This window comes from Leucoraja erinacea, chromosome 10 (assembly GCF_028641065.1).
Source record: "Leucoraja erinacea ecotype New England chromosome 10, Leri_hhj_1, whole genome shotgun sequence".
NCBI classification, from domain to species: Eukaryota; Metazoa; Chordata; class Chondrichthyes; order Rajiformes; family Rajidae; genus Leucoraja; species Leucoraja erinaceus.
The window spans coordinates 12,705,368-12,729,250 of record NC_073386.1 but is presented as its reverse complement, the minus strand read 5'-3'; the positions used below and the strand labels follow the sequence as shown (position 1 = coordinate 12,729,250).

Sequence of the window (23,883 nt, the reverse complement as noted above, 5' to 3'; positions counted from 1 at the left end):
GTGAAGCCATAGGAATGAACATATATTGAAGTGGAAGGGGAGAAATGGGTGTGAGTTTAGGTAGGGCACAGGGAAGGGCAGAAGGGAGGAGGTTGTTTGCAGGTTAATTGGAAAATTCAATGTTCATACCATAAGGTTGTAAGCTACTCCACTAAGGAACAGTAGAGTATGAGGTGCTGTTCCTCCAGTTTGGCCTCACTTTGGCAATGGGGAAGACTCAGGATGGAAAGGTCAGTGTATGAATGGGAAGGGATGTTAAATTAGTTAGCAACTGGGAGATCCAACAGGCCTTGGGCTAATGTTCGGCAAAACGGTTGCCTAGTCTGCGCTAAGTCTCGCCATTGTAAAGCGTGTCAAAATGCATTCATCTTGATTTACATGGTGAGAGTCACATTTACTTCATTAGGCTACAGACTGTAATGTGCCTAAGCTTCAAGTCAATCAAAATTTGTCATCAAGAATTATGGAAAGAAAGTGTGAATTTGGTATTAAGATAAGAGAAGGAACCATAATGAACGGAACACATTTCTTTTTTGTCTACTGAAGCGTCAAAGTTAAATGCATCTATGATTGTAGGAAAATAATATATTGTTGATTCATGCAGCAGTTGCAATATGGGAATGCATTGAGTTGCCATCAACTAATTGCGTTACTACGATGTTGAAACTCTGAATCCTTTGTCAAGTTTTGTGAAAAATGCACAGAACAGATAGTGTTGCCGGGAGTATTTTATTACTTAAGATTACATAGAGCACAAGTGAATAGTAATTTCAAAGACTAACAAAAATCAATGCAGTTTTACAACGGCTAATTGAACCAACTATTGCTTTTCTGTTCAAACATAAAACACAAATATTCTGATAACATTGTTATATTTGGGTAAATGATGAGTAAAACAAATGCAGTGGATGTCACAATTGTAATATATAGACGTGGCAGATGAGCAGTTGAAGCACAACAACTCTGTTGGATGGTAGTTTTCACTTGGCTGTCCTGTAATTAAGAAGCTACAATACCTCCCACAGTTCCTGGTTGAAGTATTGACCAAGCTTCAGATGAAAGGCTCCACTTCACATCATCACTGTTTTACCTAGGATGGCCATTTTTGTTCCTAAGGCTGTTGATTGATGGGAAAACAAACATATTTATCGTTACTTATTTTTCTAGGACATTATTAAACTGAACTAAATTTTGAAATGTAATGACATAAGAAGAAATATACATACCACAGCTGATGCCAGAAGCACATTATTAGTTGTGAAAAGCTGCCATGCATTGAGAGCACAGAAAGGATATGTGCAAATGTATTAGTGTATTAGATTAGTAGAGGTTGAATTTCCTGCTGTAACAGAAAAGATTAATATATCCTAAGTTCCTGTTAATACAAAAATATTTTCAGTACATAAAATCTTCAATTCCTATATCGGTACATTGATTCTGTAATGCTCCAGATTCAAATTCACGCACACATTTACAATAATATTGAGAAACAAAGAACTGTAGATGCTGGTTCACACAAAAGGACACAAAGTGCAAGAGTAACTCACAGATCAGGCTGCACATATGGAGAATAAGGATAGGTGACTTGGGTTGGGACCCTTCCTCCCGACCTAAAATATCACCTGTTCGTGTTCTCCAAAAGTGTAGCCTGACCTGCTGAGTTACTTCACCATTTTGTGTCCTTTACAACAATATTGACATTTTCATTGAAATACTACTGGAAATAGCAAATTGTCCATGTTGAAAATCTGCATGTGCTTGACGTTGTCAGTTAAAATAGAATACCATATCATATTTTTGGGTTATCAGAAATAATGCCACATTGCGTTGAATGTTATTGGTAAGCCACCACCAGTAACCATAGTACTAGTTAAGGTATATATCTCAAAGTCAGTATGGTGTGTAACAGGGAGCTGGAGAGGCGGTTAAATAAATAAATAACCAGATTTTGGAGGGGAAAAAACAACCCTTGAAAGCAATGACCATGAAACAATAGCTTTCTCATCTTTTTTTCCCACTAATATCTTACGGGGAAGGGTATCTTATGCCCCTACCTGGACTGGGCCACATGTGAAGGAAACTCACAAAAATCTGGCTGATTATGAACTGTTCTCCATATAAACTAATTGTATCAAATCGCTGTGTTTACTCCAACGTATTTACAATGACATTTTTCACACAGAGAGTGGTGAATCTCTGGAATTCTCTGCCACAGACGGTAGTTGAGGCCAGTTCATTGGCTATATTTAAGAGGGAGTTAGATGTGGCCCTTGTGGCTAAAGGGATCAGGGGGTATGGAGAGAAGGCAGGTACGGGATACTGAGTTGGATGATCAGCCATGATCATATTGAATGGCGGTGCAGGCTCGAAGGGCCGAATGGCCTACTCCTGCACCTATTTTCTATGTTTCTATGTTTCTATTATAAGAATTATACAATAATCTCTTTGAAGTTATATTTCAAGTCAGAAAACAATCAAGTAATATTTGTTAATTTATTGCAATAATTGAAATAAGCCTAAATGTTTTTATTTGACTGTTTAAAGGCAAATGGGAAATTCAGAGAAAGAATACAATTTATTGCTTGTAAAAATATTAGAGTTATGATACGTTACATGCTATTATCTCTACACAAAGCCGAAAGATAACATCCGAATTATTGTGCAAAGAGATATAACATTATTTTCAACTTAACAATGTGGAAAGTCATCTCTATTACGATTATATTTACACCAGTTTTATTTAGTTTATTGTCACAAGTACCGAGGTACAATGATAAGTTTTTTGTGGCATGCCATCCAGTCAGCAGAAAGACAATACATGATTACAATCGAGCTGTCCGCAGTGAATAACGTTTAGTGTGAGATAAAGTCCAGTAAAGTCCGATTAACAATAGTCCGAGGGCCTCCAATGAGGTAGATGTAACAGGACCACTTTCTAGTTGGTGATAAGATGGTTTAGTTGCCTGATAACTGCTGGGAAGAAATTGTACCTGAATCCGGGTTTATAAAACTGAACATATCTTTCCATTAATTTCCTTTTATTATAGGGACTAATCTTATTTTCCAGAGAAACGGAGCTCCAATTTTACACGCGAATAATGGAAAGAAAAATAAACACATTGCAGATCATTAACGTTGCCATCTATAAGCAGGAACATTCTGGTCTTTCAAAGCAGGTGCTGCAAGATAAAATTGTGCATTTAAAGCTGTACGTGTAAGCTTCTTAAAACTTTGAATGAAAGCTTAAAATGAATATTGACTGTTTTTTGCAAAAGGTATGCCACAACCTGCACCAATAGTTTGCATAATAGTGTTTTCTTTAGAAAGATTAGGTAGTACTTAATTTAATAAAAAGACAGAATTATGAAAGTGGACAGGGTCAGTAAAAGTGGTGAGGCACAGTGGAACAACGGTAGAGTTGCTGCCTGACAGCGCCAGAGACCGCGGTTCGATCCTGTTTATGGGTACAGTCTATACAGAGTTTGTACATTCTCCCCGTGGGATAACATTGTGGAATAACATAGGAGTGTATGGGTGATCTCTGGTCGGTGTAGACCCAGTGGGCTGAAGGGCTGTACACTGTATCTCTAAACAAAACTAAACTAAACTAAACTAATGGACTTTTATTTTCTCAATCACTGCCAAATCCAGGAAAAGTGTAGGTTGCAGCTCTTTTTTGTCTACCTGCTGTACATTTTCCATCCATTGTTGTGGTGAAGGGGATTGGGTGTAAAGGAAAGGTATATAATTTTCCAGGCCAGTCTATAAGCTCAGAGGAATAAATATTCTAACATACAAGCAGACGCAAGAGCTCGTGTCTATGCAAAGTTGGATCTTCCACTGCCTTCTCAATCCATGAGGCCATCCTGAAAACCCTAACCTTACTAATTCATTGAGCGCTGGGGTTGTTCCTCTTGAGACTGCGCCCACACCAGCCAGCTAAGTGATCTTTCAGGTGAAGGAACCAATTTGGAGCTTGTAACTGAGTCCAAGGCATTAACATTGCCCAATACCTGTATGTCTAAAGTCTAAAGTAAAGTCTAATACCTCTGCTCCTCCATTTGTTCAAATTCCAACCTCTATATTAGATCAAGACTGTATTTATCAATAATTAATTGTTGTGCTTTGTAATGAATTAAGTTATTTAATGGATGAAAATCCCGTTAAATTGAAAATAGAAATAAAACATCGATGATAATCAATTGAAGAACACAAAATGTTGGAGTAACTCAGCGAGTCTGGCAGCATCCCTGGAGAATATGGATAGGTGATGTTTTGGGTTGGGACCCTTCTTCAGACTGATTGCAGAGGTGGGATTAAAGAAAGTTAGCAGAGTGGAGGGGCAGGACAGGGGTGAACACAGTCGAGTGGGGGTTTTGATAGGTAGATGGTACAAGGCCAGAGGCTACCGGAATCAAGGGATATGGGGAGAAGGTAGGCACGGGTTACAGATTGTGGATGATCAGCCATGATCACAATGAATGGCGGTGCAGGTTCGAAGGGCCAAATGGCCTCCTCCTGCACCTATTTTCTATGTTTCTATGAACACACACAAGATGTGAGAGTAGGAATTAGAGTTGCAAATTGTGTAGTTAGACGATTGATGAGGTGCATAGTTCAGGAATCAATTGGTTTGTTGCATATGATGCTGTTTGGAAGAAATACTCTTTTCATCGAAGATATTCACAAATACATGGTAAAGGTGAAATCTTACAATAACTGTAATAAAAAAAAAACCCATTTAATATGATTTAAACTTTGCGACCCAAATGCAATAGAAAGTAGAAATAATCTCGAAGCAATTAATTATCTTATGCAACACAAAAGTACCTTATGTATTTACTTATGTTGTATTCGATTCATGGAGGTATATCAATAGTGCAAAATATTATGATGGAGACTATCTACGACTACCTTCGACTACTCTCGATTACCAACGACTAGCATGCCAACCTACTATGACTAAACGTACGAGTAAAAAAAGTATCGATTTTTTCCATGGCAACCTTTTTTTACTCGCGGGTATTTTTCAACATGTTGAAAAATACGCCGTGACCTAGCTGAGGTCTCGAGTACACGGGGACTACTCTCGAGCATGAAGGAGAGTTACAAAGACCTCCTACGACATCATGCCGACCATGCTGCGAGTGTGAGTCGAGGGCAAACTCGCCAGAACTTGCAGATTAGGTCGCCCAAGTGGGACAGCCCCTTAAGAATTTAATTGTTCTATCTGGGACATGACAATAAAACACTCTCGACTTTTGACATTACAAGGGGCAAATTAACTACCTTTTAGCTGAGGGGGGGGGGGGGGGGGGGGGGGGGGGGGGGGAGGGGGAAGGTGAAGGGAAGGAAAAATCCATTGGACATAGTAAACAAAAAACAAACAAATTCTCACCAGATTGATACGCATCTTAAAGAGAAACCTGCTGCATGTTTACATCATTCACTGGTCTGGTATCTCGGGCGGTGTGTGCGAGAAGTGATTTATTGACTGCATTCTTTTAACATGGCAATTGAAAGGCAGTGGGATGAAACTTCTCCTGGGTCTTTAACACAATGGAACCCTTTTCAATTTGACCTAGTGTTGGAAAGAAGTTTAGATCGATTGATAGGAATTTCGACATTTGTGGAACATCAACAGAAAGAAATGCTCGCCAGGGACTCGTGAAGCCGGTGGTGTATCCTTGCTGGCAGTCTCCTCTCCAGCATAACCAACAAACCCAACCCAATAATGGCATTGGGACAATAATTCCTCTGGTTGGTATGCAGAGGCATATCGTAAATCTGCAGTGCATGCTGTCCATTGAAATGGAAATGCTGGGTCCTGCAAATGTGGATATCCTGCAAATTTTTCCTGCAAAGGATTGATGGGTTGTCACAGAATATAAGGTAATCCCCCCCCCCCCCCCCCCCCCCCCCCCCCCCCCCCCCCCCCCCCTCCCCCACCCACCACAGTTATGAGTTGTTGGAAACCACGACAGTGAGGCAGAAGGGAGATGTGTACACGTGCTTTAAGATGTGGCACATTCTCTGAATTAAAATGCATATCCATAATCCATATTAAAAGACCTTAAATTTTGGAAAGGTGTACTGATGAAGCAGTTCTGATGAAAAGTCAAGAGTGTAGAGACAAGAGTGTTTTATTGTGTTATGTCCCAGACAGAACAATTGCATTACTACTTGCAGCAGCACCACACAATGTGTAAACACAGTACTCTGTAAACAATATATATATATTTTAAGTTCAGCGTACACACACACACACATACATCTGAAAGGAGCCCCAGTTTACCTACACCCATTCCCCTCGTGTCTCGCATCATTGCCACCCCATGGGAATCCTGCCCTGGAACCATCGCTCCACCAGGCACCGAATTCCCCTCACATCCCTGCTCCCACCTCTCAATCCACGTTAAAACTAAATTCCTTCACACGAGGAACTGGAGATGCTGGGATCTTGAGCAAAGCACAAAGTGCTGGAGGAACTCAGCAGGACAGGCAACGAGGGAATGGACAAGGTTGGGACCGTTCTTCATCCCGACCCTGTCCATTCCCCGAGTTCCACCAGCACTTTGCGCTTTGCAAAAACTCCTTCAGTTTCAAAAACTCGCTAGCTGCTTCTGGGAGTAATGTTTTGTTTTAAGGGTCAATTGAACTTAAGTCATTGAAATTGTATCTGCATAATCGGTGGCGCATAAGATCTTTAAACATAATTTAAAAAAAAAAGATCTAGAGAGCCTGCAAAGTGAAAGTGTGTCCTGCCCCTTTCTTACCTCTCACACAGTGATGCCGATCGCCGTGGCGAGTCTCCGGGCAACTAGGCTGGACTGGGCAAGCCAGCAGCCAGTCCGCTCTGGTCCAGCGCCTTTAACACCACAGCTTGCAAATGACTGGGTTTCTTCTCAGCCACGCACCAATCAAGGTTGTATCAACGTACCTCCATGGAAACGGCTGAGACAAGTTGTGTTTTTTTTATTTCGCTCTGCCCTGGGAGTTTGGGTGAAGTTTGCAACGCACTTTCTCAATCTGAACGTTTGCTGCGATTGAGACATCTGACCCCATCCCTCGCACGGAAACAGGCCCTTCTGCCCACCTTGTCCATGCTGGCCAAGTTGCCATTCCCGGCTGGTCCCATTTGCCTCTCTTCCTTTGTATTTATCTATCAAAATGTCTGTATCTAAATTCAAAATGTAATTGTATCCACCTCCGTAGCTTCTTCTGACAGTTCATTTCAGAAACAGAACACTCTTTAAGTGAAAAAAATGTAATCGAGGCCATTCTGTAATCTCTCCCCTTGCACCTTGACAACCCCCAATGCCTACAGGTTTTACAGAATCCTCCACCTCCCCAATCCTTGCACATCCCCAATCCTGGGCATTCCACTCGTCACTTTAATTTCATCTTTCATGTATCTTGTGTTTTATGACTGTTGGCAGACCAACTTCCCTCCTGGGATTAATAAAGTTCTATCGTATCACATCGCACCGTATCCTTCAGCCCAAATCATCTAGGTTGAACAAGTTACCTAACCGAGCTAGTTCCACCTGCCAGTGCTTGTCTCATAACCCTCCAAACTTTTCCTATGCATGTACTTCCCCTACTGTCTTTGAAATGTCAGAATTGTCCCTACCTCTTCTACTTCCTCTGGCAGCTCATTCCGTATAAACACCACCCTCTGTGCAACGGTTGACCCTCAGGTCCCTTTTAAACCATTTCCCTTTCACTTTACACCTCTGCCTTCTAGTGTTAAATCCCTTGCGCCTGGTGAAAAGACTGTAAACTGAACTATTCACCTTATCTATATCCCTCAAGACTTTATATATCTCCAGAAGGTTACCCGCAGCCTCGTGCTCTAGAGAAACAAAGTTCTAGCCTATCAAGCCTTTCCTTATAATTCAAACCTTCCAGTCTTTCCATTTTAATGACATCTTTCCTAAAGTACGGAAACGAGAACAGCACACATTGTGACCTTACCAATGTTTTGTACGGTTGTACTTCTTGTACTTCTAGTTGGACATGATTTGAGCCTTTACTTTAAGATTCATGTACAGGACATCGCTGAGGGTGCAGATATCCCTGGAGCAGAGGTTTTGGGGGCCGAAAAGAATGTAAATCCTGCATTAACTTTTTTTTTTTTTAAATATTTTATTTTATTAGAAGTAAGCACAGTCATATGGCACCAAAGTGCCTAATATATATTTTCATAATACATTTTATGTACAACTTCTTTTTTTTTTTGTTACATTGAAAAAAGATGAGAATAAGAAAAAGAAGTTAGATAGTAAAGGATAGAAAGATGTGAAATATATAGTGTGTGAAGAAAGAAAATGAGTAAATGAAGAAAGTTGAGAGAGAAAATAGTGAAAAGAAAAGGAGATCATTATTTATAGTCTTGACCAACCCTCGTCCAGTCCTGAAACCGTTATTTTTTACAATTGTGTTGCACCATATGATTCCAAAAAAACGACGAATGGAGACCAACTCATTATGAATTGGTCTGATTTATCCATTAGGAGGAATCGCATTTCCTCAAGATGAGCGGTGTCCAACATACTTGCAATCCACATTTTAAGCGTTGGTATTGATGTACCCTTCCAAAATTTAAGTATTAATTTTTTTGCTATTATTAAACCATAGTTAAGGAATAGATTTTGAGATGTGTTCAATTTATTCCCATCTTCCATTACACCAAATATAATCATTTCAGTATTAGGTTCCATTCTTGTCTTGAATAATTTTGTAAGTATTTCAAAAATATCATTCCAAAATCTATAAAGTTTTATGCAGGAAACTAAGGAGTGTGTTATAGTTGCCTTTTGGGCTAGACATTTATCACAAGTGGCGGATATATTTGGATAAAATTTGTTCAATCTTGTTTTTGAATAATATAATCTATGTACAATTTTAAATTGAATTAGATTATGTCTTACATTAATTGAACATTTGTGAATATATATCAGGTATTTTTCCCATTTAACCTTCGTAATTTTTATCATTAATTCCCGTTCCCACTCTTCTCTAAGTACCTCTGTCGATGGTAGACCTATATTTAGAATACTATTATATAAATAGGATATTAATTTTTGTGAGTCAGCTTCAATATTCATTGCTTCTTCCAATAAGTCAGGAGTTACTTTTCGATATCCTTATATATATTTTTTCACAGTCGCAAATCTGAAGATATTTAAAATATTGGTTGTTTTTCAATTTAAATTTTAATTGTAGTTGTTGGAATGATAGTAGGTTTCCCATTTCGTACATATCCCTGATCCTTCTAATTCCGAGACTTTCCCATTGGTTATATGTCTTATCAATAAGAGATGGTTTAAATAAAGGGTTATTAATCCTGCATTAACTTTGAAGAAATGCTGAGCTATTTAGCATGCGTTAAGTGCATGCACTCACAAAACGAATGCTTCAAATCCAGGATAAAATCCTGGATCTTCTTCATTTCCACCAAGTGCAGACCAATTTAATAGCGCAGCATTGATTCGTCAGCTGTAGGGAGCTGTAGATGGTAATCAATAGGAGGATTCTTTCTCTGTACTGAGCTGAACACTTAAAACTTCATGGGGTATTGAGGACAGTGGATCGATATCAGTGGATATATTTAAGGCAGAGATAGATAGATTCTTGATCAATACAGGTGTCCGGGGTTATAGGGAGAAGGCAGGAGAATGGGGTTAGGAGGGAGAGAGATCAGCCATGATTGAAAGGTTGAGTAGACTTGTTGGGCCAAATGGCCTAATTCCACTACTACTACTATGACATTCATGGCTTATCTTTGCTATTTAGTCAAAACCATTTCCTGCAGATCTAAAGTGTACTAATAATTAAATTAGTAGCATTGAACCTCAAGAAGTGAATTTAAATCCCATTGGCATTCTAAACATGCAAGTGTTTAAATACATCTGGAATAAAAATATAATATTAATAATAATGAACATCAAACCACTAGATTGTTTTACAAATCCTCCTGGCTTATTAACAACCTCAAGCGTTGAAAATCTACCATTTTTACCTGGCCAAACCTAATCTTTTTTGTGAACCTAGACTCCTCTGTAAGGCTGACATCTAACCATCATGCAAAATGCCTTAGAAGCATGGGATCAAACAAACCCCTTAATTTGAATGAATTTTGGAGAAATATGAGGATTTTAATTTATATTTTACTTTACTTTAGCATTTTTAATTTTGTGTTTTTAGGTTTAGTTTAGTTTAGTTTAGAGCTACATTGTGAAGACAGGACTTCAGCCCACCGAGTCTGTTCTGATCTCGTTCACTGGCTAATCCTATACGTCAGGGACAATTTACAATCTTCACTGAAACTAGAAGAGAGGAAGGTCAGCATAAAGCTTGGCAAGTGATAGGTGGATACAGTTGATGGGGAGTTTGATAGGCAGATAGTTTTTATTTTTTGTCTGTGTTTTCATGTAGTGTTTGTTATTTTATGTTGGGGTGTGTGTGTGGGGGGGGTGGGGGTGGGGTGGGAGGGAGGGGGGGAAACTTTTTGAATCTCTCCCTGCACTGGAGACCCGACCTTTTCTCGTCGGGTCTCAGTCGTCGTTGAGGCCGCAACGAGGAGCGGCCTCCAACGGGAAGAAGCCGGGGACTCAGGTGTCGACTCACCGTCAGCGTCGTGGGGCTGCCGGGTCCGGAGCGGTGGAGGAGCGCTGCTGCTGCTGGTGCTGTTGCTGTTGCTGCTGCTGCTGCTGCTGTTGCTGCTGCTGGTGCTGCTGGTGCTGCTGCTGCTGTTGCTGTTGCTGCTGTTGCTGTTGCTGCTGTTGCTGCTGCTGGTGCTGCTGCTGCTGCTGCTGCCGGAGAGTCGGCGGCTCTCTGTGGGTCTGTGGACGGCGGCGCCGAGCCCACGGCTCCCTGGGGGGAGACCGCTTTTCGGGGCTTCTGCGGCGGCGACTTCTCCCGCCCGAGCTGCGGGGTCGAAGAGCTCCTGGAGCGGGGCCTGCCACCACTGCCCCGCGCGGCTGGAATGGCTGCGGACTTTGCGAGCGCACACCGGGGGCTCCAACATCAAGACCCGGTGTGCGACCTCGCACCACCCGGCGTGGCTATAATGGCCACGGGACAATCGCCATTGCCAGCCGGGGGCCATGACTTTGACTCTGACAGCGGGGGGGGGGGGGGGGGGGGGGGAGTGCAGTGGAGAGATACGTTTATCTGCCTCCATCACAGTTATGTGATGGATGTTTATGTTAAGTGTAATTATGTTGTGTCTGGGGTCTCTTTGTGTGTGTTATGTATGGCTGCAGAAACGGCATTTCGTTTGGACCTCCAGGGGTCCAAATGACAAATAAATTTGATTCTGAAATGGGTGTGAGTTTAGGTAGGGCACAGGGAAGGGCAGAAGGGAGGAGATTGTTTGCAGGTTAATTGGAAAATTCAATGTTCATACCATAAGGTTGTAAGCTACTCCACTAAGGAACAATAGAGTAAGAGGTGCTGTTCCTCCTGTTTGGCCTCACTTTGGCAATGGGGAAGACTCAGGATGGAAAGGTCAGTGCATGGGAAGGGAAGTTAAATTAGTTAGCAACTGGGAGATCCAACAGGCCTTGGGATAATGTTCGGCGAAACGGTTGCCTAGTCTGCGCTAAGTCTCGCCATTGTAAAGCGTGTCAAAATGCATTAATCTTGATTTACATGGTGAGAGTCACATTTACTTCATTAGGCTACAGACTGTAATGTGCCTAAGCTTCAAGTCAATCAAAATTTGTCATCAAGGATTATGGAAAGAAAGTGTGAATTTGGTATTAAGATAAGAGAAGGAACCATAATGGACGGAATACATTTCTTTTTTTTCTACTGAAGTGTCAAAGTTAAATGCATCTATGATTGTAGGAAAATAATATATTGTTGATTCATGCAGCAGTTGCAATATGGGAATGCATTGAGTTGCCATCAACTAATTACGTTACTACGATGTTGAAACTCTGAATCCTTTGTCAAGTTTTGTGAAAAATGCACAGAACAGATAGTGTTGCCGGGAGTATTTTATTACTTAAGATTACATAGAACACAAGTGAATAGTAATTTCAAAGACTAACAAAAATCAATGCAGTTTTACAACGGCTAATTGAACCAACTATTGCTTTTCTGTTCAAACATAAAACACAAATATTCTGATAACATTGTTATATTTGGGTAAATGATGAGTAAAACAAATGCAGTGGATGTCACAATTGTAATATATAGACGTGGCAGATGAGCAGTTGAAGCACAACAACTCTGTTGGATGGTAGTTTTCACTTGGCTGTCCTGTAATTAAGAAGCTACAATACCTCCCACAGTTCCTGGTTGAAGTATTGACCAAGCTTCAGATGAAAGGCTCCACTTCACATCATCACTGTTTTACCTAGGATGGCCATTTTTGTTCCTAAGGCTGTTGATTGATGGGAAAACAAACATATTTATCGTTACTTATTTTTCTAGGACATTATTAAACTGAACTAAATTTTGAAATGTAATGACATAAGAAGAAATATACATACCACAGCTGATGCCAGAAGCACATTATTAGTTGTGAAAAGCTGCCATGCATTGAGAGCACAGAAAGGATATGTGCAAATGTATTAGTGTATTAGATTAGTAGAGGTTGAATTTCCTGCTGTAACAGAAAAGATTAATATATCCTAAGTTCCTGTTAATACAAAAATATTTTCAGTACATAAAATCTTCAATTCCTATATCGGTACATTGATTCTGTAATGCTCCAGATTCAAATTCACGCACACATTTACAATAATATTGAGAAACAAAGAACTGTAGATGCTGGTTCACACAAAAGGACACAAAGTGCAAGAGTAACTCACAGATCAGGCTGCACATATGGAGAATAAGGATAGGTGACTTGGGTTGGGACCCTTCCTCCTGACCTAAAATATCACCTGTTCGTGTTCTCCAAAAGTGTAGCCTGACCTGCTGAGTTACTTCACCATTTTGTGTCCTTTACAACAATATTGACATTTTCATTGAAATACTACTGGAAATAGCAAATTGTCCATGTTGAAAATGTCCATCTGCATGTGCTTGACGTTGTCAGTTAAAATAGAATACCATATCATATTTTTGGGTTATCAGAAATAATGCCACATTGCGTTGAATGTTATTGGTAAGCCACCACCAGTAACCATAGTACTAGTTAAGGTATATATCTCAAAGTCAGTATGGTGTGTAACAGGGAGCTGGAGAGGCGGTTAAATAAATAAATAACCAGATTTTGGAGGGGAAAAAACAACCCTTGAAAGCAATGACCATGAAACAATAGCTTTCTCATCTTTTTTTCCCCACTGATATCTTACGGGGAAGGGTATCTTATGCCCCTACCTGGACTGGGCCACATGTGAAGGAAACTCACAGAAATCTGGCTGATTATGAACTGTTCTCCATATAAACTAATTGTATCAAATCGCTGTGTTTACTCCAACGTATTTACAATGACATTTTTCACACAGAGAGTGGTGAATCTCTGGAATTCTCTGCCACAGACGGTAGTTGAGGCCAGTTCATTGGCTATATTTAAGAGGGAGTTAGATGTGGCCCTTGTGGCTAAAGGGAACAGGGGGTATGGAGAGAAGGCAGGTACGGGATACTGAGTTGGATGATCAGCCATGATCATATTGAATGGCGGTGCAGGCTCGAAGGGCCGAATGGCCTACTCCTGCACCTATTTTCTATGTTTCTATGTTTCTATTATAAGAATTATACAATAATCTCTTTGAAGTTATATTTCAAGTCAGAAAACAATCAAGTAATATTTGTTTAAGAGGGAACTGCAGATGCTGGAGAATCGAAGGTTACACAGAAAAGCTGGAGAAACTCAGCGGGTGCAGCAGCATCTATGGAGCGAAGGAAATAGGCAACGTTTCGGGCCGAAACCCTTCTTCAGGTTTCGGCCCGAAACGTTGCCTATTTCCTTCGCTCCATAGATGCTGCTGCACCCGCTGAGTTTCTCCAGCTTTCCAAGTAATATTTGTTAATTTATTGCAATAATTGAAATAATCCTAAATGTTTTTATTTGACTGTTTAAAGGCAAATGGGAAATTCAGAGAAAGAATACAATTTATTGCTTGTAAAAATATTAGTTATGATACGTTACATGCTATTATCTCTACACAAAGCCGAAAGATAACATCCGAATTATTGTGCAAAGAGATATAACATTATTTTCAACTTAACAATGTGGAAAGTCATCTCTATTACGATTATATTTACACCAGTTTTGTTTAGTTTATTGTCACAAGTACCGAGGTACAATGATAAGCTTTTTGTGGCATGCCATCCAGTCAGCGGAAAGACAATACATGATTACAATCGAGCTGTCCGCAGTGAATAACGTTTAGTGTGAGATAAAGTCCAGTAAAGTCCGATTAACAATAATCCGAGGGCCTCCAATGAGGTAGATGTAACAGGACCACTTTCTAGTTGGTGATAAGATGGTTTAGTTGCCTGATAACTGCTGGGAAGAAATTGTACCTGAATCCGGGTTTATAAAACTGAACATATCTTTCCATTAATTTCCTTTTATTATAGGGACTAATCTTATTTTCCAGAGAAACGTAGCTCCAATTTTACACGCGAATAATGGAAAGAAATATAAACACATTGCAGATCATTAACGTTGCCATGTATATGCAGGAACATTCTGGTCTTTCAAAGCAGGTGCTGCAAGATAAAATTGTGCATTTAAAGCTGTACGTGTAAGCTTCTTAAAACTTTGAATGAAAGCTTAAAATGAATATTGCCTGTTTTTTGCAAAAGGCATGCCACAACCTGCACCAATAGTTTGCATAATAGTGTTTTCTTTAGAAAGATTAGGTAGTACTTAATATAATAAAAAGACAGAATTATGAAAGTGGACAGGGTCAGTAAAAGTGGTGAGGTACAGTGGCACAACGGTAGAGTTGCTGCCTGACAGCGCCAGAGACCGGTGTTCGATCCTATTTATGGGTACAGTCTATACAGAGTTTGTACATTCTCCCTGTGGGATAACATTGTGGAATAACATAGAACGAGTGTATGGGTGATCTCTGGTCGGTGTAGACCCAGTGGGCTGAAGGGCCTGTTTCCACACTGTATCTCTAAACAAAACTAAACTAAACTAAACTAAACTAATGGACTTTTATTTTCTCGATCTCTGCCAAATCCAGGAAAAGTCCAGGCTGCAGCTCTTTTTTGTCTACCTGCTGTACATTTTCCATCCATTGTTGTGGTGAAGGGGATTGGGTGTAAAGGAAAGGTATATAATTTTCCAGGCCAGTCTATAAGCTTAGAGGAATAATTATTCTAACATACAAGCAGACGCAAGAGCTCGTGTCTATGCAAAGTTGGATCTTCCACTGCCTTCTCAATCCATGAGGCCATCCTGAAAACCCTAACCTTACTAATTCATTGAGCGCTGGGGTTGTTCATCTTGAGACTGCGCCCACACCAGCCAGCTAAGTGATCTTTCAGGTGAAGGAACCAATTTGGAGCTTGTAACTGAGTCCAAGGCATTAACATTGCCCAATACCTGTATGTCTAAAGTCTAAAGTAAAGACTAATACATCTGCTCCTCCATTTGTTCAAATTCCAACCTCTATATTAGATCAAGACTGTATTTATCAATAATTAATTGTTGTGCTTTGTAATGAATTAAGTTATTTAATGGATGAAAATCCCGTTAAATTGAAAATAGAAATAAAACATCGATGATAATCAATTGAAGAACACAAAATGTTGGAGTAACTCAGCGAGTCTGGCAGCATCCCTGGAGAATATGGATAGGTGATGTTTTGGGTTGGGACCCTTCTTCAGACTGATTGCAGAGGTGGGATTAAAGAAAGTTAGCAGAGTGGAGGGGCAGGACAGGGGTGAACACAGTCGAGTGGGGGTTTTGATAGGTAGATGGTTGGACAAGGCCAGAGGCTACTGGAATCAAGGGATATGGGGAGAAGGCAGGCACGGGTTACAGATTGTGGATGATCAGCCATGATCACAATGAATGGCGGTGCAGGTTCGAAGGGCCAAATGGCCTCCTCCTGCACCTATTTTCTATGTTTCTATGAACACACACAAGATGTGAGAGTAGGAATTAGAGAGTTGCAAATTGTGTAGTTAGACGATTGATGAGGTGCATTGTTCAGGAATCAATTGGTTTGTTAGATATGATGCTGTTTGGAAGAAATACTCTTTTCATCGAAGATATTCACAAACATGGTAAAGGTGAAATCTTACAATAACTGTAATAAAAAAAAAACATTTAACATGATTTAAACTTTGCGACCCAAATGCAATAGAAAGTAGAAATATTCTCGAAGCAATTAATTATCTTATGCAACACAAAAGTACCTTTTGTATTTACTTATGTTGTATTCGATTCATGGAGGTATATTAATAGTGCAAAATATTTCATATTGATAATTTAGAAATAACTGAATATAAGCTCAATCTTTACAGAAATACATTAACATTTGTTTTCAATTAAATAACCATCAGGAAGTAAGACAAGAATAGGAAGAAATTAAATGAATAAATATTTATTTACAGAAAGGCAAAAACATGGAAGGTTATTATAACAAGACATTGAGGTTAGTGCTATTATGTTCAAAATATAGGTCTACAGCTGTATAGCAGAATTGAAAAGTACAAAAGTAGAAAACTAAAAGGGAATAGTTATATGGATTTGTGGTTCAAATCAAACAGTATTTATTGCAGAAATATTTTAAGGGTGATAAATTCTAAAGTAAAAAGTTGAATAAGGAAAACAAGTATTCGATATTATAGAATTAATATTTTATTATTAGGTTATCATTGGGTCAGATATTCAATCATTGGACCATGTCCCATAAAATATTAATATTATGGTTGGTCTGTACTGCATATTGTGTTGAATCTATACCCTTGACGAAAAGGCACTGTCAAGCCCAATTTTAAAATGTTCAGTTTATCCAGCTTTAACAGCTTTTTGGTCTAGGAAGTTCCAGATTTTTACATCCAATGCAAAAAAAAACTACTTGCTGCCACCACCCGTGGTGCCATTGAGCCACTGAGTCACACAATGCAGAAACAAGCCCTCAGCCCACCAATTCCATGACAATCATCAAGCAACTGTACCAATGCCATTTACAAACACGTGATGAGCAACTTTCCATGTGTTGCCAATGCTAGTGCTTACTTCAATAGTCAATGGTGCTCGACTTGTCACATTTCCAACTGCACAGTGAAATTCTTTTTGCACATTTACACATGCAGGCACAGCCGTTAATGGTGCCGTTATTCAAAGTCCAATGTCCGGTCGGTGTACTGGAGCAGTTCCCGCGAACCGACGTCACTCTCCTCTCCTAGTCCGGCCATCTCTGTGTCCTGGGGACGCCTCCTGCAGCCGACTTAAAGGCACTGGAGACATTACCCCGGATCACCCTCCTACCATCCTAACATGTATCTAGATACTTGTTAAATGTTGCAAGAGCATCTGCCTCCATCACCTCATTAAGCAGTGCATTCTAGATTCCAGCTACCCACCTTTAGGGTGAAAATGGTCTTCTTTAGATCCTGCATAAATCTTTTACCCTTACCCTAAACCTAAGCACTGAGGTTAGTGCTATTATGTTCAAAATATAGCTCTGAACATATGCAATGGGAAAATATTTCCCTTCATCTACTTTATCATTGGCTTTCATTATTTTATATAAAGCTTTTAGATCACCCCTCATCCTCCTTCACTCAAGGAGAACAAACCCGGCCTGGTTTCTCCTCGAATTTGAACACTCCTCCCAGGCAACAAACGACCCGGTGAATTGCCTCTTCCCCTCTACAATGCAATCATTCACTTCCTGCAGTGCGATGGCTACAACTGTGCACAGTACACCAGCTTTGGCACAACCATGTTTTAGAATTTTGACCTGTGACTTCCCTATCCTTACATTATATGCCACAGTTATTAAGTATCCTGGATGCTTTCTTCATCCAATTTTGCCGGTCCTGGTCTTTTCTTGTCTCCAGCTCTTCATAAGATCGTAAGAACATAAGTGATAGGAGCTGAATTAGGCCATTTGGCCCATCAAGTTTACTCTGCCATTCAATCATGACTGATCTATCTCTCCCTCCTAACCCCATTCTCCTGCCTCTCCCCATAACCCCTTTATCTTCTTCTTTCGTATCCATCTTCCATGTTTCAAATGTTGACATCGTCTGTCCTGAAAAGGACACAGGCTTCCGGTGACAATCAGTGGGAGCCACCACTGGTTGCAATAGATGAAGGTGGTAGCAGAATTAGCTTGGGATACTTCCAGTTTCCAGCCCCGCGCAGTGGACGCTTCTGCTATGGGGCTGGCAGAAGAACCTATCCTCTTTTCCCAGAGATGTTGCCTGGCCGCTGAGTTACTCTCGTACTTTGTATCTATCTTTGGTATAAACCAGCATCTGCAGTTCTTTGTATTTATCTGTGTTGCCACCTTCAGGGATAAAAGGGTGGACAATTTAGAGCCCATGGAGTAATGGAGAACAGAAACAGGCCTTTTGACTAAGCTTGTACATGCAAACCAAGATGCTCCATCTAAGATAGTCCTGTTTGCCTGTGTTTGGCCCTTCTAATCCTTTCCTATCCATGAACCTGTTCCAGTGTTTTTAAAGTGCTGCTTTAGTATCTGCCTCAACTACTCCCATGGCAGCTCATTATTGATACCCATCAGTCCATGATGAAAACTTTGCCCCTCTGCTTCCCCTTGAATCTTTCTCCTCACACATTAACTCTATGGTTCTCGATTCCCCTACTCTGGGTAAAAGGCTCTGTGCATTCACCTTATCTATTCCTCTTATGATTTTATACACCTCCACAGGATCACCCCTCAGGCTCCTGCATTCCAAGGAATAAATTCTTATCCGGTCTAACCGCTCCCTATAGCTCAGGGTTTGAGTCCTGGCAACCGTTGGGTAAATCTTCACTGCACTCGTTTCAGCTTCATGGCATCTTTCGTACAGCAGGGTAACCAAAACTGACGACAATGCTCTAAATACAGCCTCACCAACGTCTTATACAACTGTAACTTAACGTTCCAACTTCTATACTCAATACCTTGAATGATAGTCAGGGTAACTTGGTCACCTTTCCTTAAGGAAAGATCTACATGGAAGAACTAAAGCACATCTAACTGGTTCCTAGCTTTGCAGATGTGTTGTGTTTGGCAAAAGTGAGTAGACTTACCCTTCAATCTGTAGAGTTTAACAGAATGAGATGCGATCATATTGAGGCAAACAAAATACTTAAAGAGGGCTTGACACAGGGTAGATGTGAGAATTACCAGTCAGTGGGTGGTAATTTAAGACTGAAATGAGGAAAGATTTCACCTTTCAGAGGGAGCTGAATCTATGGAATTCTGTATCCCAGAAGACAAGGGAAGATCAGATATTGATCACACTTAAAATACATCTTGATAGATTTCTCGATATTAGAGGAATAAAGGGATATGTGGATGGGAAGGAAAATTATGTATAGAAAAAAGGTGCAGGAGTAGGCCATTCGGTCCTTCGAGCCTGCACCGCCATTCAATATGATCATGGCTGATCATCCAACTCAGTATCCTGTACCTGCCTTCTCTATACCCTCTGATCCCTTTAGCCACAAGCGTCACATCTAACTCCCTCTTAAATATAGCCAATGAACTGGACTCAACCACCTTCTGTGGCAGAGAATTCCAGAGATTCTGTGTGAAAAATGTTTTTCTCATCTCGGTCCTAAAAGATTTCTCCCTTATCCTTAAACTGTGACCCCTTGTTCTGGACTTCCCCAATATCAGGAACAATCTTCCTGCATCTAGCCTGTCCAGCCTCTTAAGAATTTTGTAAGTTTCTATAAGATCCTCCCTCAATCTTCTAAATTCTAGCGAGTACAAGCCAAGTCTATCCATTCTTTCTTCATATGAAAGTCCTGACATCCTTGGAATCAGTCTGGTGAACCTTCTCAGTACTCCCTCCATGGCAAGAATGTCTTTCCTCAGATTAAGAAATCTGAGGAGTATTGCGTACCAAAACTGTACGCAATACTCCTGGTGTGGTCTCACCTGGAGTATGAGGTAGATGATCTGCCACGATTATATTGAATGACAGAGCAAGCAGACATGCCATATAGGCTGCTCCTGCACCTGTTTTTATGTACTTATATATTTAGTTTTCTTTTGAGTTTTAGAGATAAAGCGCGGAAACAGGCCCTTCGGCCCACCGAGTCCACACTGACAAGCGATCCCCGCACACTAACACAAGCCTACTCACACTTGGGACAATTTACATTTACACCAAGTATACAAACCCAAGCCAATTAACCTACAAACATGTACGTCTTTGGAGTGTGGAAGGAAACCAAACCCACGCGTACACGGGGAGAACATACGAAATCCGTACAAACAGCACCCTTAGTCGGGATCGAACCTGGGTCTTTGGCATTGCAAGCGCTGTAAGGCATCAACTTTACCGCTGCGCACCCATCCCCCCCCCCCCCCCCTTATCTTATTTTAACGTTATGCCCCACTTTGAAAGTTATGTCGGTATATCTGGGAAATTCCGACCAGTGGAAGAGTTTCTCTCTATCCTGTCAACTCTTTCTCTCATTTCAAGTACCTTCCTTAATCTTCTGCATTTATGGGAATGCAAGCTGGACTATGCGGCCCATCCGTATAATTTATTCGCATGAATTTACACAGTGTCTCCTCTGAGCTCAATATGGGATTCGGAACTGAGACCATCATACTATAAATACCACAAGTGATACCGTAAATAGAGAATGAGACATACAAGCACTTCTATCTGTGGTATGAAGTCTAAGCAATGCCAGGCTCTGTGTAAATCCAATGAATTGTTTTGCCAGTTAGGGCACAGCTTGAAATTTAGAAGAGGAATTGTGAATGGCCAGATTACTTCACATGGAACCATGTGTGTATATAGGCGCACCTGCACACCATCTCCCCCCACATAAACATGCAACACACAATAGATACACCATTTACACACACACCCCACCCATCCACCCACAATACACATACACACACAGACACACGGAGAGACCGGGGTAGACAGAACCGGCGACATCGAACGTGAGGAACAAGGCCGGTAGGAGAGTGATCCGGGATCTGGCGTTCTGGCTGCAGGAGGTGTCCCCGGGTCACAATGGAGGACGGTGAGTAGAGGGACGCTGGTTTGGTGGATGATTCAGACGTCCAAGGAAGGCGACAGCTGGAGGCCCTACAGCAGGCTGGGCCCGTCTAGATTGGACAGAGCTCATACGATCCAGAGCACAGAATGGACTTTGTAAATGGTGCCACAACTTGGTGCCATTGCATGCGGTCTCAGTGGACAATTTCTGTACACTTTATAAAGTGGGGATAATGCTTAGGTCTGGCAATACATTACTGAACCTTATGCAAAAAGAAGAATTTCACAGTGCACACACACGTGCATGTGCACACGCACACTCACATGCACACACACATGGCTGTTTGAAAGTGGATTGTGTTGCCAAGTTCAAGAGCGAATCAGTAAAGCAAATGATTAAGAGGGTCTGGAAAGTGCTGTAGTGCAGGATATTTCTCAAATGATGGAAAAATTGATGACACACAATGTAGTCTGTGCCTTTACACTCTTATATACTCAGTGTAAAGCGTGGAAGGATCAAAGAGGACACAATACTTGGCTCAGATTATGCTGAAGCCTACACCATTTTTCATGCACATTTAGATTAAAAAATCTTTTTTGCCTTGCAGCATAGGTTAGAGTGTGAGTGGCATAACATGGAAGGAATATTAACCAGTGATTTTTGCATGGAGATTGCTTGACATACATTCTGCACAAGTTTAGTAATCCATTAGTAGCAGCAGGGAAAGTCAAGGTTATGCTTCCAGTTCAAAAGTAATTCATGAAATTGTCACATGACAGAACAACAGTTACACTTTTGTTTGTCACTTGTACCTGACACCGTGGCATCACTGTGGATTCCATCTTTATCCAAATGGCCATCAGAATGATTTCTGAAGGGAGAATTATTTTTATCTTGACCTGAGATCAAAACAGATTTCCTTGGGAGAGAGTTATTTCCCGCAGTTAGCGTTATGGCAGCATATGAGGTTTTATGGGTCTCATTCTCAGTTGAAAGAGTAGCTGGGTGAAATACAGGATCAGTGTGACTATTTGCTTGAATTGGAGCCACCTCCTCCTCATCATCGCTGATCATTACCAGTTCTGCTCGAATGGCTCCTTCAAAGCCCAGGACTTTGCTGGTTTCATTTTCATCATCGACATTGTGGTAGCCCATGAAGACCATAGTAACGGGTTCCTCAGTGTTAACGGTAGAAGGCAAGGAATGGCAAATATTGTACCCGATGTCTGTTTCTTCAGAGGCAGAAGAGTGCCTGCCGTTATGATTGAGTTCTGAGTTCATAAACACAGCCTGGCGGTGATTGTCCCTCGGCTGGTGGTATGGAAGATGCATTGAATTCACTTGATTTTCATTCAATGGCGACTCACAACTTTGTCGACTCAGGGTTTGGGTGGAACGAGGAGACCAGAAATTGGGCATCGGGCTGGATAAGGAAGGGGCAGGAGTTAACATTGCCTGCGCATAACAGGGCAAAATCTTTTCCTGGGTCACATCGGTATCATTGCTTCTATAGATTTGTGCCTTCACTGGGTTATGCATCTCAATTCTTCCACCTTCAATCGTGTTCTCCTGAATCCTTGCCTCGGGTTCCACCCGCTCATTGATGATCATGTTGGGGTAGTGGGGACTGCTGTACGGACTCGAGTAAACCGGGGAATGGCATGCCGCAGGAACACTATCTTGTTTCTCTCCAGCCTTTTGTAACAATGCTTCCACCTCCTCATGAGTCATGGCATTGATGCCATTCTGAACCAGTCCATCGCCACTACACAAAGCATACACTGATTTGGTCCCATCCTCGTAGACTTTCACACCGCTGTTTCTCATTTCATCGACCGTCACTGGTACAGTCGATAGAACAGTGCTTTCTCCTGTCTTCATATCCCTTTGGACATTGATTTCTACTGCAAACAAAGCTGTCCAGAAAACAATTAGAAAGGTTAGAAATAATCTGCTTACTTAACCATCGTAACCGGGAATGGATTAATGCATTTCGTTGGAATGGTGTATCGTGGTTGGTTGGCATGGACAAGTTGGGGACGATGGGGCTTCCTTTCATGCGGCATGACTCTATGAATGCATCACAGGTTTAATTGAGGAGGGTGGGTGCATGGTACACGTAGCCAAGAGTGGTGGAGGCAGGTAGACTCGGTTTGTACTCGCTAGAATTTAGAAGATTGAGGGGAGATCTTATAGAAACTTACAAAATTCTTAAGGGGTTGGACAGGCTAGATGCAGGAAGATTGTTCCCGATGTTGGGGAAGTCCAGAACAAGGGGTCACAGTTTAAGGATAAGGGGGAAATCTTTTAAGACCGAGATGAGGAAAACATTTTTCACAACAGAGAGTGATGAATCTCTGGAATTCTCTGCCACAGAAGGTAGTTGAGGCCAGTTCATTGGCTATATTTAAGAGGGAGTTAGATGTGGCCCTTGTGGCTAAAGGGATCAGGGGGTATGGAGAGAAATGCAGGTACAGGATACTGAGTTGGATGATCAGCCATGATCATATTGAATGGCGGTGCAGGCTCGAAGGGCCGAATGGCCTACTCCTGCACCTATTTTCTATGTTTCTATGATACAATAGTAGCATTTAAGAAGCTTTTAGATAGGCACATGGATATGTGGAGGGATATAGAGTATGTGCAGGTAGATAAGATTAGTATAATTTGGAATCATGTTCGGCAAGGACAGTGTGGGACAAAGTGCCTGTTCAAGTGTTGTACTGCTCTGAGTTCTATGTTCT

General features: G+C 41.1%; 1 protein-coding gene and 1 long non-coding RNA gene across 5 annotated transcripts in view; both read right to left on the bottom strand.

Moving 5' to 3' along the window:
* Nucleotides 1-713: 713 nt before the first annotated feature.
* On the bottom strand, nt 714-1,664 carry LOC129700672 (uncharacterized). The gene is made up of 2 exons (XR_008724086.1): nt 1,227-1,664; nt 714-1,117 (listed from the first exon to the last, which is right to left on the bottom strand). It is a non-coding gene; the product is annotated as an uncharacterized LOC129700672 (long non-coding RNA).
* Nucleotides 1,665-11,982: 10,318 nt separating this feature from the next.
* Nucleotides 11,983-23,883, bottom strand: part of palmdb (palmdelphin b) — a 76,965-nt gene continuing 65,064 nt past the window's right edge. For 3 of the 4 annotated variants that reach the window (XM_055641488.1, XM_055641489.1, XM_055641490.1), the window contains exons 8-9: nt 21,952-23,055; nt 11,984-12,397 (exon numbers count right to left, since the gene is read on the bottom strand). In XM_055641488.1, the coding sequence (XP_055497463.1) occupies nt 12,351-12,397; nt 21,952-23,055 (1,151 nt within the window). In that variant the 3' untranslated portion in view covers nt 11,984-12,350. Of the gene's footprint in view, nt 12,398-21,951; nt 23,056-23,883 lie in introns of all 4 variants that reach the window. The other variant, XM_055641487.1, reaches the window with a different exon arrangement.